Below are 19,939 nucleotides of genomic sequence, written 5' to 3'. Positions count from 1 at the left end.
TTTTGGTTTTAAATAATAAAATGCTGACATAATAAAACTGAAGATTCCTGTCCTTCAAATCTTGATATTTGAAATTTGTTTATTGAAATTAGTTGCTTAAAAACTTCGTGTTCAACAATTTATAATTAGCACTTTCAATAATCCCACAATTAATCATGTATTTCCAAATACAATATATTAGTTCACTCACTTCATAAGGCATCTTTGAACACATGTAATTATTTTCCAGTGCTGCACAGTAGGTGTAGTGATTGTCATTCTCACTTCATAGCAACAATATATCTAGTCCAAGCGCAGACTGGTTTTGAGGGCTGCTGCATGTTGGGTTTGTGTGCTCCTGCTGGGCATGTGTGGGTTTTTTCCATTTACTCAAGTTTCCTCCCACAGTCCATTTCATTTTATGTTAATTGTCAGGGTTGAATGTGAGTGTGTGTGACTGATGGCTCGTCCACAGTGTACCTTAGGTTCACCTAGGATCCGGTCCAGCGTCCCACGGCCCTGCTGGCTACAGTGGTTCAGAAGATGGTTGAGAAATAAGAAAGCTCATGTTATGTAAAGTCACTATAAAATTTAGAACTAAACCTCTAACAAGAGTGACTAAAATCATAAACAAAATTGTTTATGTTTAGATATATATACTATGGTAACACTGTTTTAAGTCAAGAATAAATACATTCCAGTTCTAAATTTTGGATTTTTTTTTTATTATTATTTATATTGAGGTCTATTTAAGTAGTTCAAATGATGTTACTTGGTGTATTATATTTGTCTAGCAGTCTTATAGCATGCTTTTCCATATCACACACGTGCCAGGTTACTTAATACAGGCCATGTGGCCTCGATATGGCCGCTGGGGGGCGCCTGTCTTCACCCTGTCTGCAGTTTGTCCGATCTGAAGCGTAATCTGTCCCTCTCAGCAGGGACACAGACACAGTTCACGCGAGGGTCCTGAAAGGGGGCGTGACACGCAGCTTTGTTCGAGGCGCACTGGATTAGCGAGCGTGCTCGTGCCTTGAGAAGACTGGCTTCTCTTCAGACCAATATTATTCTGTCGTGAGCAAAAAACTGTCCAATGAACGAGCGGATCGCGGTGCGTAGGGCGGGCTTCGGGGGTGTCTGGGTAGAATACGCTGCGGGAGGAGGAGGAGGTCAAACGCTTTGAAAAACGTGAGGATCTGCACGACCGATACGCAACGTGACAGAGTAAGACAGTCATTTCACAACACGGTTATTAACATTACAGCATGCAGGAAAGTTGACATGTGACTAGTAATTTTCGTAGTTTGGCCGCGTTGTAGCTGTTAGTCATTTTGAGAGGTAGCAATGACATTTACTGTGACTTTACCAGCAGCTCTGGTCCTCCAGTGCAGCAGGGGGCGCTGTTCGTCCGGAACGCAGCCAGTAGGAGCAGGCGGATAATGCTAACACTGCTAGTCGCGTGCTCACAGAGAGGTTGACAATCAGTGTTGCAGCCAGTAAAGTTATGACCTTTGCTGTCGAAACGTTGTCATTATTGCACAGGCAGAGCCGATACGCGTTTGAGCTTTGCGGGTTATTTGTTTTGGCTGCCGGGTTGTTTGTCTAACCTCGCCGTTTGCCATTTCCTCTGAGATTGATCGTGTCTTTGGGGAACTTGTGTCACGGTCACAGCTGTCATGTTTCACTCGGTGCCCCGTCGTCCGATCTGCGACATCGGCGTCACGACGATGAGGCTCCGGCAGAGCAGCAGGTCCCTCCGGCGCACCGTGGAGGAGGGCAGAGAGAAGCTGGACAGGCTGCCGTGGCTGGGCAGGAGCATGGGCCTGCTGCTGTCCTGGCTGCAGAGGGCAGGTGTGGGTGCAGCCGAGGCCGCGGGGTCTGCGCCGAAGAGGAAAGGCTTGCTGTCGATATTCGCGGACCACTGCGGCTTCGTGACCGGCCAGAGGCTCCGGCGGGCCTGTCAGGTGGGAGAGCTGTACTCCAACTTGTACTCCGAGCGAACCAGAAGGACCCTGGTTGGGAACATATGGCGCAGGTTCCAGAGCAAGCACTCCTCCAACGGGAAGCTCATCGCGGCGTTGGCTGGTGTCTTCATGTGGGAGAACGAAAAGATCCAAGACGAGGAAATAAGCAGGTTGGAGGTCTTTCATGAAAAGCCCACATAAATGCATAATATATATGTGCAGAGTTTATGCAGTACTCTGCAGAAGGATTCAGAGTCTGACGAAAAGTGACTGAACAGATAAAGATCAGTATTTTGACCACATTTTACATACAGAATGGAATAAATTCTTCTGGTCAACTTCCAGACAGTTTTTTGAAGCAATCCTATACTGAAGTTAGCACAATTTCATCTGTCTTTCAATGGAATTGCATTTAGATTCTATAATGTTGAGAACAGAGTCTGTGGGGGCCTACCATTGCTTCCAATGCTCCTAAAGCTTGTTTATACCCACAAATGGCTCTTCTGACATTGGCTATATGATTTGAATTATTGCACTCTGTTGCAGAGTAAATGTGGAAACAAACATAGATTTTGTTTTCCTTATTGCTTGTTGGAGTTTTCTTTTTATATCAGAATACTATAACCACAATACTGAAGACTTTAGGGTCCAATATTCAGTAATGTCTAAAGAAAATGATTAGAGACACTTGTAAGATAAAGTCATAGCGGTTTATGTTATATTAACACTTCTCTGATAACATAGGATTTTGCTTATTTGCAGTTTGTATGTTCAGTGCAATGTTTCATATTTCTGCCACTGAACTGTGCTGTCAGCTGTGCAGTGTAATAAACCTGTCTTGGTATCTGCATCCCTCCCAAAGGTGTGGACTTGAACTCCAGGCCCTGGAGAACGCCAAACGCCTCAGCTCATCTTCAGGGCCCGTGTCAGAACAACAGGAACAAGGCTGGGAGGTTGTGATAGATAAGAAAGACTTCAAAGTGTGGAAGCGGCCGATTCCCAACAGCCACCTTTATGAATATAGAGGTCAGGAACCTTTTATGTTTAACAGAGTTTACTGACACAAAACGTATGTTTGAGTTGACCTGTCTAAAGAATCAGCCCTTGTTGTTCCATCTCTGTTTTTCAGTATTAGGCTCCTACAACGACGTCACACCGAGACAGTTCTTCAATGTGCAGGTACTTCAATCCTTTCTGTTATCTGGACTCGGTCGGTTTTTAATCACTGTGGAAATTATGTAAAACTTCTTCAGCTCTGGGTGAAGGAGGAAGACCTCTCCTGTTAATTCCTTATCAGGGAATTAGATTTGTGGCAATCATTTTATATCTGAGGTTTAACCCTCTGAACCATCATACGATGCAGCTGTGAAGGTCGCAATTCGGAGTTTAGCCGACAGTACAAGTGGTCCTTTACCTGTGATTAATTTATTATGTGTGGTTGTTCTTTGATCACGTGTCTGAAGTATTTAGCTTTGTTTACTGTTGCCATACCTCAATGCCTGCAGAGCGTGGCTTTATCAGCAGCCATGTGCCATTCCCACATGCCTACGGACCTAAAGCAACTCTGACTCTTGTGCTATTTTGACCTGCGCCTTTTACCTTTCCCCTAGTTGGACACTGAGTACAGGAAGAAGTGGGATTCTCTGGTCATCAAGCTTGAAGTGGTGGACAGAGATGCCTATACGGGCTCTGAAGTTGTGCACTGGGCAACGCATTTTCCTGTGAGTTTGTCAAAATTTAATCTTCTGAAAGATGTTTTTTTTTATTGCTGTTTAATACAGGTAAATGCATTAAATACCAACTGTTGACAATGAAATACACCATAAAACAGTTAATGAACAACTGCTGCTTGATTGCAATTTATCTGCGCTCCTTCCACCTCTGGTCAAATGCATCTTCTTTGGAGATGTCAGTTGTTGATTGGTGTTTAATCTTCCTTCACAGTACCCCATGTATTCAAGAGATTATGTGTATGTTCGTCGTTACGATGTTGACGTCGACAGTAACCTGATGATTTTGATATCCAGGTACGTCCACGAGAAATTATCCTGTTTACAATCAACTCTAATGGAGCTTTTGATGCATGGTCCATAACGTGCTCCTATTTCCTGTCTTTGTAGAGCTGTGCAGCATCCCCGAGTGCCAGAGACGCAGGAGTTTGTGAGAGTCCATTCGTACCAGTCAAAGATGGTTATTCGCCCACACAAGTCCTTTGATGAGGTCTGTGATATATGTGATGGCGCTCAAGTTGTCCGGTTTTCTGTACATCGCAGCAGCTAAAACTTGTGTTTTTCGTTTGTTCACAGAACGGATTTGATTACATGCTTGTCTACAGTGACGACCCTCAGACTGTCTTTCCTCGATACTGCGTGAGCTGGATGGTGTCAAGTGGTGAGCTCGTTATTGGTTGAAATTTGTTAGGGCTGAATATGGCACTTGTTTTCACGTTATTTTCCTTCAATGTGTATAATATTGAAATTGTTATAATATGATAAAAGTCTTTTCATCGTCTTTTACAAATGAATGTGAAAATTGATACTTCGAAAGGGTTAAGGAATAAATCTTCTAAATCAGGAAAGTTACCAGATCACAAATGCACCTGTGGTAGTTAGACATACATGTAGATTTCTGTGCATGTGTACAATTTTCATTTCATTCCTTGCATTGTGATTTATTATGATCTATTTAAATATTGTCTTTCTGACAAAACTGTCCTTTCTGTACTGGTCAGGCATGCCGGACTTCCTGGACAAGCTGCATTCTGCTGCCTTGCGGGCCAAAAACTTGGAAGTAGGGATTCACGACTACGTTGGGGTCATTAAATCGAGCGACGCCAACCGGCAGGCGAGCCAGGAGCGCCTCGCCGGGGAAAATGCTCACACAGGCACGTCTGGGCAGATCTACGCTTAGGCCGAATGTCATTTTAGACCAGGGGTTTGTTTGCTGTGTTTTCATTGCACTCAAGTCCCAATAAAACCCTCCAACTTCATTGGTACGTTATGATGCATCAGTTGAAGATTGCAATTTGCATTATCCATAAACAGATGTGCTTCTACTGGGCTGAGCGGAGGCGTGAAAGAACGGTTGGACTGCACTGTTGACAGCGTCGCTGTCCTCTGGAGAAAGTGTTGCTTTGGACGTTGTCATGCAGGCTGCTGGTCCCGGCACTAGCTTTCCTCTCCCAGCCGACGCCACGAGACATTTTTGCCCTTTTCGGTGATGATGTACAAACTGACTCCGAGCCAAATTCCCTCATTGTAGAAAAATGCATCTGCCAAAGCACAGTTTCTCCAATATTTGTCCTCCTCTGGCTGGTCTTCCGGTGTTTAACGAAACTTAACACTCTCCTCAGATCGTCCGCAGCAGCCGCGCGAGTGTGGAAGGGATTTCTGCTGCATTTGACATTGAAAGGTAGCCGTGACAAGCCGAACTGTAAGCCGCTGGCCAAACGTACAGTATGCACTGACAGGCGATGATCTGAGGCCGCTCCAGGGATCACTCTAACAGCTGTTCTTCATGTGATGGATTCAGTATTGTCCTGTTTGCCTGCTGAGTGAGTGAATTATGTGATAGGGCACGGCAGGTTAAAAAGCGCAGTGCGACTGGAGGAAATACTCAGAATTGGGCGAGAGCTGACTAGAGCTTTTTTTTTTTTTTTCTTTTTGAGAGGATTATCGTTGGTTCAACTATCAGGAACTGTTGAGGTTTCAGACTGTCCATCTCACCGTGCCTGTGTGAGTGTTGAAAGCTGCCAGCCTTGTGAAAACAAACCAGTCCTTCAGCATTCGGGGCAAAGTGTCTTATAACAACCACGGAACTCCTCAGATACAACACTCACGTGCTTCTAGCAAGGCGATCACACAGAGACACATCTTTAACAGACAGTGCCCTTTTTCGAGTACCGTAGTGTTCTCGTGCCACATTCAAGATTAATTTTCCTTTTGAGTTACTACAAGTTATCTCATTTCAGCTCTGAGTTTATCTTTGTTGTTCCAGTGTCCATAGGAATAATTTGCACTCGTGGGAGTTTGTGGGGTTTTGCGTTATATTTGTGTTACTGTAGGTCATGTACATTCATGAAACCATCTCCTGAGTACTGGAAACTTCTGTTTTTGCAATTAAGCAACCTCTGTTATGTGTGTGCGTGGTTTTTTTTTTTTTCCTCTCTCCCTCACATTTTATCTCTACCGTTTTTGTTAACGTTATTCTGACTGAAACTCCACAGAATTCGTCCTTTCACATCTCCCGTGTCGCATTTTTAATGAACTATATATGCAGGGGGTGTTTTGAATGTAAAGAAAAAGCATCGCCTAATAAAGTACACTGTTTACAGCCTGACAGACTGGCACTAGTATCCTAAAATCTGTTGTGTTGGAAAAAAAACATTTCATCTTTCCCCCCCTAAAAGTTTTCACATCTGTGGATGATACATCTGAGTGGTTCAGCTGCCTCAGAGTCAAAAGTGAGTTCTGCTTTCCCATCATTGTCTTTACTGTGTCAAAAATGTGCATAATCCTCTCATGTTGTGAAGTATTTCTCTTTAATTGAATAAAGGGCAACACAAGATGCTTGATATAAGGAAGCTGTGAGGGGGAAATGCTTGAGAAGTGGTCGAGCTGATAACTCCCCGGTGTAACATGAGGCAATGTTTGCTAATGTGAAGTTTGTGTGCGAATGTAACATTTTACTGCTCTTGTCACATATAGACGACCTGTGTGCCATTTGCAGTCGTCTAAAAGAGCCGTCACGTAATGGTTTTTGTTTCCTTTCTGCAGGCAGTGTAATATTTGTAACCACGTGAATTTCTTTAGGAGCTGAATAAGATTGTGTGAATATGAGCTGGCACGCTTGTAATCTGTATGATTTTAATGGAAGAGTGACTAATTGAATCGAATAAAGACATCTTTATGTGCATTGTATTGAGTTTTTATGTTGATTTGAGCACCGCCAGAGAAGAAGCGTTTGTGTTTGGGCAAAGCAGCGACTTTAGTCTGATCTAAGGAGATGATCTGGAACCCGGACGTTCATTGTCCGGACGAGAGGTCCCTCAGCGATCTACTGCTAAGCACCGCCTAACAGTCCCAAGAATACCTGTGACATACTGAGGATGTAATGCACAACTAGGGAGTGTATTTTCTAATATGTTGCAATAATTTGTCTTTTTTTAATGTATTTATAAAATTTGGTTCATGAGTTCTACACAGTTCAAACCCAGGGTTGTTGTCTTGTGGTGCTCAAACCAATCCCAGCTGACTTTGGCTGAAGACCAGGTAAAGGCTGAACAGGTCACCACTCCATAGCAAGAAAATCACATTCACTTAACACCTTTTGGAAATTTAAAAATGCCTATTTTAATGCATGTGTTTGGATTATGATTGGTATCTGTAGACTCTACAAAATAAAACCAACCAATACATCTGTAGATTATCTTAATGTGTTCCTTAGTCATGTTGCTTCTTTTTCTTTCAAGGCTGAAATGTAAAATCTCTGAGTATAAATTAATGCATATGCTACAGGACAGTCAAAACCCAATAAAAAGAAATACGCCTAAGGTCTAAGTGTAATCTGAAAAGGAAGACCTGAGATGATGAAGCAGTTTCACAGCAACAGAGCACTTATTCAGTGACTTATTTAAGTGCAATCATAAAAAAAAGTTATCCTGTACTGTGAGCCAGTACTTTTCCAGCTAATCTCTGCACGACTACTAAGTTTCACCTACCTCAATTGTCTGTTGGATGTATATGAATGGGTCAAGTTATGTGAATAAATAATGAGAGTTTTCACACTGTACCAGAATCGTATGAATAAGTAAACTTCACCCTATGATGTGTGTGAAATAGGTTGGCAGTACAAAAAAAAAGCTTGTGGATTTAGTTTGTGAGGTTATTCTAATATAGCATCTGAAAATAGGTTTCCGCTGTGAACTGTGTGCCAGTTTATCGGCGCCCTTCACTCAGCCCTCCCTTTCATCTTCATTCCACGATTCCCCCAGTCTGACTCCTCTAATTTATTTCACCTACAACACTCTGACATGTTGGACAAAGGAGGCCGTGATCGATAAAATCAATGATGTCCTGGCTTATTTCCATAATGGCTAAATTGGTTGTCAGTTTCGACGCGCCCGGCTCAGCGGCGCCCGGCCTCAGTGTCACAGCGTACGCAGGAATTCTGAGCAAAATGTAGTCGGTGTTAATGTTCCCCTTGACGCCAGTGCTTTGATAAGTGTAACTAGAAATGATAAATGAAATAAGTTTGAATAAGACAGCCGCTACAGTTGTGGATTTATGAGGAGCAGACCACTTCATTAACGTCTGGGAGGACAGTTTGATGAAGGTTAGATGGATTGTGACAGCTTTGCAATATTTGTGTGTGTGTGTGGAATATAATGAAGGCAAGGTTACGTTTCATAAAAAGTTCATTTTCTGCGATGAAGTTAAATGCCATAAAAGTGGGAATAAATACTGCAAGAGTATGAAGATCATTGGGTCATGGCACGGCTATCGTTGTATTGATCTCTGCATTCACCTTCAGGATGTTGGAAGAAAACATTTCATAGTGTGTATTTCATAAAATACCCACAAAAAAAAGAGTCGCAAAGAAATGAGAAGTCTTGTTTTCACGTTTGATATTTATTGGTTTGATGCATTTGACTGATGAGACAACACCGACTGCATTAGAAACGAGAAGTCATAATTTCATCAGAACATAGGCAACTCTACAACAGAGTGCCTTTTATATTTAAGATGCTGTGCAGTGTCTCGCTGTTTGATTTACAGATCCCTGATGCGTCTGCTGTCCTAACAGACGACACGTTTTTTTTCAGTCTGTCACTTCTGGTTAAGTTATTGGACGGAGCTAAAAGCTGCCGGGCACTTAGCGTAATTGATCGTCCCCACAAATCTGTCATATTTTGACCATCGAGCTTCGAGAAAATGACAGCTTTATCTACACAACATGAATGACATAAACGGAACCATTTTCTTTACCGTGCGCGCTTGGATAAAATCACCTCCAGTAAATCACACAGAAGGTTTAGATTGCATTTATTGGTCATCGTCCTACATCTTAGAATACATCTTGAGTGGAAATTAAACTTCAAAAATCTCACACCATATTCAAAGTACATTAATACTCAGATATTTTTTTAAAGTAAAATATAATAGTTTGTTTGTTTGTTGTTTTTTTAATAGTATTGCTAAGTCAAAACTGCTAAATCTACCAAAAGCTGTGAGGAAAAACCTCAAGTGTTGAAAACAGACAGCAGATCGTGCTCGCAAGCCTCCAAGGTGCTTGGCACAACCATGGACAGAAGACGCACTGCATGGTTAGATCAAGCACAATGGGGTCCTGGGCAAAACTCTCCGCAGAATGTACCGGTCCGGCTCAGAGACGGAAACTGATTCAGTTATTCTGTAAGAGGACGATTGAAGGGAAAATATGCATTTTGTTGATTCGTCAAACTTGATCAAGTCATTCCCTGTTAGTGGCGACGGCAACGCTGAAAGAAGTAGTGAATTACAGCATTGTTTTCTCAGTTTCGTTGAAGGTCAGCCTCCGTGGTTCAGCTGCATCCTCAAAAATCGCACAAAGTCCTAAAAGATATGGTGGAAAAGATCTCGGTTGATTGTTTAAAAGGAGTGAACCATTGGTAACACAGTACAGGTAAAATAAAAACATCTGCAGAATACAAGAAAAAAAAAAGTATTAGTCATAGGTCATGGCTCACTGCGGTAAAGAGGCTACACCCTCACTGCGCACAAACTGCGACAAACCCCACCCTCTCGCCCCTCACGCCCGACTCTGAGACGCACGGGAAACAAAAAAGCTACCAAAAATTTCTATTTTACAACAAAACACATTCAAATCTTTAACATTTTCAAGAGAAAGATAAAACATTTATAGCGGGCCCGATAAATGAAATGTGGGTTTAATTTCATTTGTTTCACCATCAGTCTTCTGGGTTATTCTCCAAGTGATCAATGGATACACAGTTAGGGAATCTTGTTACGAACCGCTACGTCTCATAGACTCCAGTCCCTGATATTTAGCTGGTAATTGACTAAAAATTAGCCATGTGGGGAGAAATACCAATGACCCCAAGAACTACAGTAAAAGCTTTCCTTTTTTTCCTTTTAACTTCAGTCCATTTAGGGACATTCGTCTACTCCTCTGACTAAAAACAACCATTTGTGACATTTCAGTCGTAACCATGTTAACGGTCACTGAGTGCAATGTCAAGCGCCGTGATGCCATCAGGCTAAGAGAGCCGTCCCTCCTAGAGGTCGGACAATCTTGTTACCTTCTCTTGTGTCTCTTTGGGCTCCCCGGGGACGTCTTACCAAAATGAGAGGGGGAATGGTGCCATAACCGAATTAGAGCTCGGCCAACTAAACCACTTTGTGAGATGAAATGATACCATGATGCAGATTTTTTTTTGCACTGGAGTGAAACCAAGCATGCGTTGCGACCAAATGGCAAGAAAATGGGTGTTCCTTGGGTGGAGATGGTAGGTGGCGGCGGTGAAACAGACCACTGTTTGACGGGACGATGAGAATGTTGCGGTTTGGATGATGGGATGGTTTTTACACACGGATGATTGTGAAACTTCATGATGCTTTTTCTTACCTTGTTTTGGACGATAAGTCTTCCTTCAAAACTCAGCAGAACTCGTCATACTCGACGTCTCTCGGAAGTTGCAAACAACTTTTTGACTCTATGGATTTTTAGTTAAGCTTCAAACCTGACTGAAGAATGCTATGATGTAAAGCAAATAAATTAAATCCTATCTTCTTCCAATGAAAGGTCATGAAGACCGACCAAACTGACAAACACAAACTCAAGAGTTATTCTTAACACTTGTCTTTGAAAAGCTACCTCTACGCATGTGGTCTTTCCGAGGAACCCACCTTTCCCATCCGCCGGGCCCAAAGCGGAGGCGAGGCGCGGGCGGGTCGAGCGGCGTCGGAGGCGGCTGGCCGCTCTCAGCTGAGTCTTGGGGTCTTCCAGCCAGCTCTACTGGAGACAGACTGTCCTGACTGCGTCCTCAGCACCCTTCAAGTCCCCATCTCCTGCCCCTCCTTCAAGCTAGGAGGGGTTGGCGATGTTCTCTTGGGATAGGTGCACTGGCAAGGAGGACTTGGTCAGGCTGGGATTGGATGTGGGTTGGGTAGTCTAGGCGGGGGGGGCCGCTTGGGTTCCGCATTTCATAAATATTAATACAGAGTCCTCCCTCTCCAAATGGGTAGATTCTTTAATTTTGTTAGAGGGGGAAGTGCTTTATTCACTTAATGGCTTTTATTAGTGCCCAGTCTTCAACTCTTTCATTAGCTAAAGTGCTGCTATAATTTACAGGGTAAAAGGGGGTGGGGAAGAGGCGGCGTCGGAGGAGGGTCGATCTTGCTGTTACTGCTGGACAGACAGGCATTACCTTCAACCACTGCAGCTTTTAGTAAAAAGTGGCCCTTTGCTTTAAAGGAACTGTTTCGTATACACTCCTGAGAGCATCCTTATTGCGCCATTAAAGTGTCGCAGGTGTCGCCAGCCTCTGTTGTTTGGGCTGTTCATTAAATTATCTCTTCATACGAGCCCAAATGGTTCCGTTCATTGATGTTCGGACTCAAACACAATGTGACCGCTGTGTTAACGATGATTTTGACAATGACCTGGCTTTGTATCCGAGTCGCACTTTAAGCTGGTGTTCATGCAACATGTTTTAAACCAAGAGAACATTTCTTACGCTGGCCGTCCAGTACTGAGATGTTTCTTTCGCCGTTATAACATGCGATTTATAATCCTTGCAATGTAACATTTTACATTGATCTATGCTCAGTTACTGTGAAATGTTGTTTCCTGAAGGCCGTTTCTCAATATATTCGCAAAGCAATTAAAAACATACATTTAGAAAAGCCAACGTCTTTTCCGCAGTTGACTGGAGCTTCAAAACCACTGCGGCAGTCCTGTTCTGCAAACGTTCAGGCCGACTCCGTCATGCTACAGTTCATATTACGTATGCAGTGGCGCTATCCACCTAACTCACGAGCACAAAATGGCCCCCGCAACTCCACCGCAGGCCGGTTGCTACATACTGATATGACATAGTGCCAGCTTTCACAACTGCACCGGGCTCTGATAAAACTTTTATTTCACTCGGCGGAGTTACTTGTGAACAGCTGGCATCCGGTGACCCCCCCCCACCAGACTGCATCTGAGTGAATGAACTGATTAACCTGAGTGGCCGTCCCCACCAGAGAGAGGGAGCGGGAGACGGGCCTGAATAACTGCCTTCATCATCAATGTCACATAAATCACTTAGCTGGACACAGCTTTGAAATGAGACCTTTTTTTTTTTTCTCTCTCTCTCCGAGCCAGACTGAAATGTTTGTGGCATGTTGTTGCCTGATACACTCCGCAACGCCTCAGTCTGAGACCAGACGCATTCAGTTCAGAGAAAACACGCTAAATCTCACTACAACGCTTCAAATAAATGACGATGCGCAGAGAAGACAGGTTTATTATGTATTTATTGTACAGTTTATATTCAGATTTTATTGCAAGCCTTACCCAGCATTCAATATGAACTATTCATGGTGTTAAATTAAAGCCAAAAAACTTGAAACCACATGACAAAGGGGCTCTGTTTGGAGATTTTCGACTGTACAGAACACTTTGTGATACACAGGCCATGCAGGGAAATGATCGCCTCGTTTTTTTCAATTTATTTTTTCACCAGCTGGATAACATCTTCATCCTCCAACACGTGATCTTTGCCCACCTTTTGTGGATTATGTTTCACAGACGAGCCCCACACAAGTGCACTGGAAAACAAAGGGCAGAGAGTTATTTACCGCTTTTCATTCATAATGTTCAAAACCAATAAACAAAAATAAACGACTGAGCTCATCTCAAAGCAGACGGGTACTTTATTTTAGCTTGAGCAACAACGATGGCTCCACCAACCCTGCAACCTTTACTGTATGAGGACACCTTTTGAGGACAAAGGCACTAAAGCGCACGTTTGACTCTTCGACTCCCGTGAGGATGGTTAAATGCTGCACAGCAGCAACACACAGTCTGATTGACGATCCCAGCTCTCATCTTATATCACTTTCAATAAAAACTGCACATTTAATGCTTGCTTGGTACGTGCCACAGACTGGAAATTTAAATAATAAAAAGATATCATACTGAAATTTGTTTAAAATTTTACTTTCCAGCTAAGGAAAGACTTTTTTTTCCCCCATTTATTTGATTGACGGCTGCTCTGTTTGACTCAGGATCTCAATGCTGTAGTTGCAACTTATGGTTAACCAATAATGTGCCACAATATTAAAAGGTAATCTACCTTAACCAAACAGAGTGAAGAAGTTTTTTCTTTCCTTTTTTAAATATATAGTTAAATTATTTAATTTTTCAGTATGTGGGCCTCAGAGACACTGATGTTATTTTTTTTATAACCTGGATAAGAAAAAATGTTAATTTGTGACAATACAGAGTATGTTAAATCTTTTAGTTAATAAATATTACCAATAACCTTAAAAAAAAAATATTTGGGGGAGATGCCGCTCCTATTGTTGGGATTCGGCCTTAAATTTGTAAATCTGTTCAAAACATGAGAAATAACAGAAAAAAATATATAACCTCTCCAATGAATGGTGTACAACAACTATTTAGTATTAAGGGTCAGGTTTTTTCAAGCCAGGTTTCGGATACTCACTACTTGAACTCTTTGATTAGGTTTTTGTGAATTTTCAGGCAGAAGTCCTCCACTGAAGTTCGCTCGTCGGGCAGCACGACGGGAGACGTGTAGTCGGGGAGCTGGCCTTTGGGTTTGGTGTAGCTGCAGACAAACAAACACAAAAATCAACAAGCACATCTCAAAATAACAACAAAAAAAAATCTCCACCGGTTCCTTAAAGTGACGTACATGCGCACGAGTTTCAGGTAGTCCCACATCTTCTCCAGCAGGTCGTCGAAGTTCCAGCGGTGGTGGGCGGAGATGGGCACGCAGTGCGGCACCTTGTAGATGATGTCCAGCTCCTCGATGGAGATCTGGTCGATCTTGTTGAGCACATAGATGCACGGGATGTAGACCCTGATGAGAAAAAAGCCAGAGTGTGTTAAGTGTGCTGCAGTCTTGACTGATTCTGTGATTTCTTCAAGGAAAGTGAGAACAGTGTGTCCTTGCTGCCACGAGCCTTTAAATATAGTTTCTGCTAACCTCTGAAGAAATACTGCGGACATCAATCAGCCATAACGTGAAGCGTGCCTGCTTAATATTGGGCGGCTCCTTCTTCTGCTGCAGAAACAACCCAAAGACGCGAGCAGCAGATATTTTAAGTCCTGTTAAGTGCCGAGGTGGGACCTCGATGTGGATTAATGAGCCTTAATCTCCCACGACAATGTCACCACTTTTAACAAACACTGACGAAGATCACGAAAGCTGCAGCTTAGGAGACGCCCCACGGCACACGCTACTGTGGTCTTCATGTATCGAGCCCATCAGATTTGAGGACAAAGTGTTCACTCGCTGACTGATATATCCCATCTACTGCTGCTGCCGTGATCATGTTACTGCAGCACGCTGGAAGCTGCATTACTACATTTGGACACAAGTAAAAAAACAAAACAAAAAAAAGACAAATCCACTTCTCCTTACTTGTAGGCAACAAGGTCAAAATATTTTTTATTTTTTTTTTAGCTGTATGAGACAAGCACATAAAAATGAGAGACACTATAAAACATAGTTACGGTATAACGCTAATTTTTCTACTTTACATTCACTATTATTTCTTGAAAAGATGCAGAGCGTTCGCACACGTTAGTCTCTGCGATTCTTCAGCAGCATTCTTTCATATGTAATAATAATAAAAAAAAAGCTCTAGTTTATGGCATGTGTGACTCTTGGTCGCCCATTAATCGGATAGCTGCTTCGCCGTTTGGCTACAGTGCAGTGAGACACACGAGCAGCATTTCTTCACTGCATATCTGCATTGGTGTAGTGGGAATCCACTTTTAAGATTCCGGCAGGCCACACCCACCCACCCTCCCAGCGAGCGAGGGAGGGAGGCGGGCCCATTCTGGCACTTCAGCAGCTTACCGATTTCCCTCCACCACGTCAATGAGGTCATCCGCCGTGGAGTCGCTGCGCAGAGTGATGTCGGCGTTGTGGATCTTGTACTCAGCCAGGATGCTCTTCACCGTGTCGGCGTCGAGCTCGCTTTGTGCGCACTGGAGAGGGAGAGACGAAACACACAGGGGGAAAATGTAAATACTTCACACTCATAAAGATCCAACTTCATTAATAATTGACACTCTGTGGAAGCGAGCACAATATGAATATTGCACATTGTAAGGGGAATCCAGATAGTTTGAATTTCCACCATAGAGGCAACAGTTATTTGCTGTACTAGCAAGACTTTTCTTTTTTTAATTTTTGCCGATAGCAAGATGCATTTTAATTTCCGTGGCTCGCTGAAATCCAAACGCTTGCACCTCTGTGTTACAGTCCTGCCGTGCAGTATGGGGTGACACATACTGTCGCGGTAAAATTGATGCCTCCTTTGTCCTTCTTCTTGAAACCAATGTTGGGCGGCTGCTTGTTGAGCCGGATGCCGAAGCCCTCCAGCTCGTGCTCTATTAGCTTCTTGTGGCCGAGAGGCTTCAACACATCGAGCACTATCAGGATGAGATTGCAGGTCCGGGCCACTGGAAGAGGGAGACAGAGGGAGGGGCGAGATAAAGACACCAAATGACTCGGAGGGGGGGAGGAGTCCCTTCTTCAGTAGATTCAGACTGAATGGACTGTTCAGTACAGTAATGATGCAGTTCTCTTACTACAGACAAACTGTTCATTCTAGCATTCTGGTGTCATCAATCAATGTTCATACGTCCAACTTGAATATGTCAAATGCATTAATTTCAGTCTCAGATTTCACAAACATTTGTGAATCCTTCTTCACCTGCGATGACTTGTCTTCCTCTGCCTTTGCCATCCTTGGCCCCCTCAATGATTCCTGGTAGATCCAGGAGCTGCGGTGGGGGGAAAAAAAAGAAGAAAACAATGAACAAACTGTAAACTATTTAAGCAGCCATTACACAAACAAGAACCTCGAGTACCTGAATTTTGGCGCCTTTATAACGAATGACTCCAGGAACTGTGGTAAGGGTGGTGAACTCATAGGCAGCAACCTCAGAATATACACCCGCAAGGTTGCTGAGCAGCGTAGATTTTCCCACTGAAGGAAAACCCACGAAGCCGATGCGAGCATCACCAGTTTTTGCCACATCAAAACCTAAAAATCAGACCATTGAAATATTTTAGAGGTGAGACTAGTCGATATAAGTGATGGGTGGTGTGAATAATCAGTGCTGCGATCTCACCTTCTCCTGTTCCACCACCACTGCCTCCTTTAGGTGTGATCAGTTCCCTCCTCAGTTTGGCCAGACGTGCTTTGAGCAGACCCAAGTGGTGAGCTGTGGCCTTGTTCCTCTGCGTCCTGGCCATCTACAATAAGCAGGAAAACAGGGATGAAAGTCAGTTTTTGGAATATACAGAGAACAAAAACAAGCCAACAGTTTTTTCTGTTAAAAAACAGTTAAAAAATATTACAAAAAATCTTAAAATTAAGATAACTTTCTATAGTTTTGGCCACTATATGCTTGAATTCCTACAGTTACCAACAGGTCTGAATCATAATAAACAGAATGTAAACACTGCGTTCTCTTGAAATCTTATGAAGCACATGGATTTTATTGTGTGAGTTTGCCGCATGACAATTAACTTGCCTGTGATTAATCAATTGAAGCCAAATTTACATGACTGCACACAAACTCTCTGCAGCAGGAGGAAAAAACTGCTCGATATTAACAGCAATAACCGAGTTATTCTGTCTGTGACTGAGCAGGAAAACATTTCAGCTGCTCACACTCACTTTATTATGCTTTCCAGTGAATTACAGAACATTCAGCCTCACCAATCTCGTCTCAGGGAACCATACTTTGATTTTCAGAAATGAAGACACTTGGTTATGTTAGTTCAAGATATCATAATCATACATGAGGCTTCTCAGAGGTTAAAATGCTTTTACGCGTCTAAAGTGATCTATTTTCTACAATCAATGGCGGGAACGGAACCTATAAATCCCGAGCATGAAACAATGATAGAAAGAATGTGTCTTCTCTATGGAAACTAAAAATACAACAATAGCTTTTTTTCAAGTTTTATGGAACATAAACACAAAATATCTTTTAAATAATTATGCTCTATAAATAACACATCATGAACAACATGAAGACTAAAGCAGCCTCTCAACCAAAGAAAATAACTACATTTCTGTCAGTAAATGGGTTCTTTTGTCTTCACTTTCACTGAAAACACGACTTGAGTTGTCAAACAATTTCATTATCCAACTATTTGTGATGTTTTTGTGTAATAAAGTTGCACACATGGAGCTGATTCTGGGGAATCAGTGTCACACATAATTTCTGTAGTATTCTGTGTCCCACGAAACAAACTATAAAGCTCAATTATTTATGTCAATAAATATCCTAAAATTAATCCTTACTCATCTGTGTTGTTGACAAGGTTTGAAAATTCAGGGGAAAAGATTATCTGACAAGAATGGGTTATTTGGAGAAAAAAAAATCCTTGAAGTTAATAATTCCTTAATGTGTCATTGATAGCATGCATTTATTAACATTTTGAAATAAAAATTATTTGTTTCTTAATTTAGACTCTCTTATTTAACAATTTTTATTTAACAATTTCACTCAGCAACTGTATACTGCAAAAACTTTAGTATATGAAGGTACTATGCCCACCTTAGTATGTGTGAAAATAAAAGTTGGAATGAGAAGAATCCTAATTTGTGATTGTCTTGTAAAATAATGGTAGTAAATGAAGAAATAATGTCAAACTAGAACACAACCTGACCAATGTGGCATTTTATGTGAACTATAATAGTTCACAGTCTGAAATACGAACCAATACAGGAATACTGCTTTAGATGACAGGCACGTTACGGTCATATCTTGCATGTTTGGATAGAGGAAACCTCATAATAATAAATAATAATCCAGGATAGCTGTACATTTTCAGTGGAAAGTGATTTTTTTTTACAACATCGAGCTTTTACGCGGTTGCTAGCCAGCTAGCCAACCCTCATTAATAAATATCCACTATCAACGACAGCGACGATACGAAACTCATCTATCTGACTTCATGATCTAATTCAAAACACCGCCCCAATATGTGTTATAAACTGTTAATAATCAGAAATATTAGGAGGATAAACCGAGGCCCTGCTGAGCGGCGTCCATGCTAGCGTCAGTGTTTAGCTACAGCGTGACTGATTCAACGAGTCTCTTTTCGCCTCACCTCATTTTCGATCTCTGCTATTTTGGCGAGTATGCTCATGTTGGCGGCGCTTCCAGGGGACGATTCACGTTACAAGGAGAGGAAGTGGGGAGATTTCTAATGAAAGTTGGGAAAAGTTGGGTGCTGCGTTAGCATGCACGCTACACTTCTGCGGCTGTGCGCCGGCTTGCTGGAAATCTCGCGAGACTGCGAGACTCTCGTGAGGCGCGCTGTGCCCTGAGCTTTGACGCGCAGGAAAACGAGTGTGGAAAGAGTTTAGAGAAATGAATCTCCACGCAGAGATAGCACAGTTTTGCGCACGTATCTCATGCTTAACAAAGTACTGGGTAAGTACTGAAGCGTCCTTCCAAAAAATTATTTCCAAAAATTGCAAAAAAAAAATCTTTTTTTTTCTAAATTATTCCACTTGCTTGGCTTTAATTTGAGTCTAGGAATTCAGCTCACACCTGTTTGTTTTTATATATTTTGCAGGTGCCATTGCGGATTTTGAGTTGTAATCCTTAAAATGTAACTTAATCTGGTTAATTTAATACGTTTCCCTGTTCCAAACATTCAGCATTTGTCTGATATAAATACCATCAATTGGCACAAAGGTCAGTTTTCCATCACCTCTCATGTTTATTGATTTTAATCCTGGATTATTGAGACTACATCACTATAAGGATCATTTTTGTCACATAATTCCTCTGTATATGAATTTGAGAACGACTGCAGATGCTGGCCACAGGGTGGTGCAGTGGTTCACAACCTTACCTGTCTGCAGGACTTCTTGGCCTCTCCATGTGGCGTTTGAGTGCTCTTCCTCTGAGTGTTTAGACATTTCCTTAACACTCAAAACAGCCAAAATGACATGAGAATGTGTATGTGTTTGAGTTTGCTTCTGTTAGCCCTGCGATGGGCTGTGATAGAACCCCTCCTGGCTAAAACTTCATAAAGAAGGTGATCAATATGGTTGTTATAATATAAAATTATATTTTACTGTGGTTGTTCCACGGGTGCTTTAATGAAAAAAAGAAAAAAATCATTATCTTTTATTCTGTGTGGGTAAGTTGATCGTTGTGTGTGTATGTCACCTGGTTCACTGTACAACACACACAATCCCATGTCTTTTTTTCTTTACTCCTTTGTCCAATGTGGGGTCCTGGGGCATTGAAACTGATCCCAGATAACTATGGACAAAGGCAGAGTAAAACTTGGACACCTTACTACTACATAAAAGGGCAAACCGAGAGAGGTAGACAGTCACACACACATTCAATATGGAACTATGGGTGAGGGCAGGAAACACCCTATGCAGGTCGCCAGTCCATTACAGGGTAAACAGAGAGAGAGAGAGAGAGAGAGAGAGAGAGATAACTAAATCCTCACATTCACTCCTGTAAGGTCAATTTTAGGGTCACCAAATAGTCTCATATGCATGGTTTTTGGACTACGAGAGGAAATATCTTTAGGAAGTACCTGCGGAAAACCCAGGCATGCACGGGAAGAACATGCAAACATCACACAGAAATGCCCTTCTGGTATTTCAATCTATGACTTTTCTTGCTGCGAGGTGAGCGCGAAACTACAGTGCTGGATTCCCATTCAGCCACCTGTCAGCACTATCGAGCCTGCAAGTAAA

At 42.3% G+C, this 19,939-nt stretch overlaps 2 protein-coding genes across 3 annotated transcripts; one reads left to right on the top strand and one right to left on the bottom strand.

Moving 5' to 3' along the window:
* The first annotated feature begins 1,122 nt into the window (after nucleotides 1-1,122).
* On the top strand, nucleotides 1,123-6,326 carry stard7 (StAR related lipid transfer domain containing 7). Of its 2 annotated transcripts, XM_030085223.1 has the most exons (9): nucleotides 1,123-1,203; nucleotides 1,651-2,113; nucleotides 2,806-2,969; nucleotides 3,073-3,122; nucleotides 3,554-3,664; nucleotides 3,888-3,970; nucleotides 4,064-4,163; nucleotides 4,250-4,334; nucleotides 4,675-6,326. In XM_030085223.1, exons 2-9 carry the CDS (start codon nucleotides 1,656-1,658, stop codon nucleotides 4,851-4,853), a joined length of 1,230 nt encoding a protein of 409 aa, XP_029941083.1. In that variant the 5' UTR covers nucleotides 1,123-1,203; nucleotides 1,651-1,655; the 3' UTR covers nucleotides 4,854-6,326. The 2 variants fall into 2 exon arrangements, with proteins under 2 accessions (XP_029941083.1, XP_029941082.1); XM_030085222.1 differs by lacking the exon at nucleotides 1,123-1,203 and having other exon boundaries at nucleotides 1,344-2,113.
* Nucleotides 6,327-12,449: 6,123 nt separating this feature from the next.
* Nucleotides 12,450-18,489, bottom strand: drg1 (developmentally regulated GTP binding protein 1). Its single transcript, XM_030084603.1, has 9 exons — nucleotides 18,319-18,489; nucleotides 16,323-16,446; nucleotides 16,059-16,234; nucleotides 15,902-15,971; nucleotides 15,478-15,647; nucleotides 15,040-15,170; nucleotides 13,867-14,034; nucleotides 13,657-13,779; nucleotides 12,450-12,757 (listed from the first exon to the last, which is right to left on the bottom strand). The coding sequence occupies exons 1-9, from the start codon at nucleotides 18,355-18,357 to the stop codon at nucleotides 12,658-12,660; spliced, it is 1,101 nt and encodes a 366-aa protein (XP_029940463.1). The 5' UTR covers nucleotides 18,358-18,489; the 3' UTR covers nucleotides 12,450-12,657.
* Between the last annotated feature and the right edge of the window lie 1,450 nt (nucleotides 18,490-19,939).

The sequence above is a fragment of the Salarias fasciatus genome (assembly GCF_902148845.1).
Source record: "Salarias fasciatus chromosome 7 unlocalized genomic scaffold, fSalaFa1.1 super_scaffold_4, whole genome shotgun sequence".
Lineage (NCBI taxonomy): Eukaryota > Metazoa > Chordata > Actinopteri > Blenniiformes > Blenniidae > Salarias > Salarias fasciatus.
This window is presented reverse-complemented; position numbering and strand designations above follow the sequence as displayed.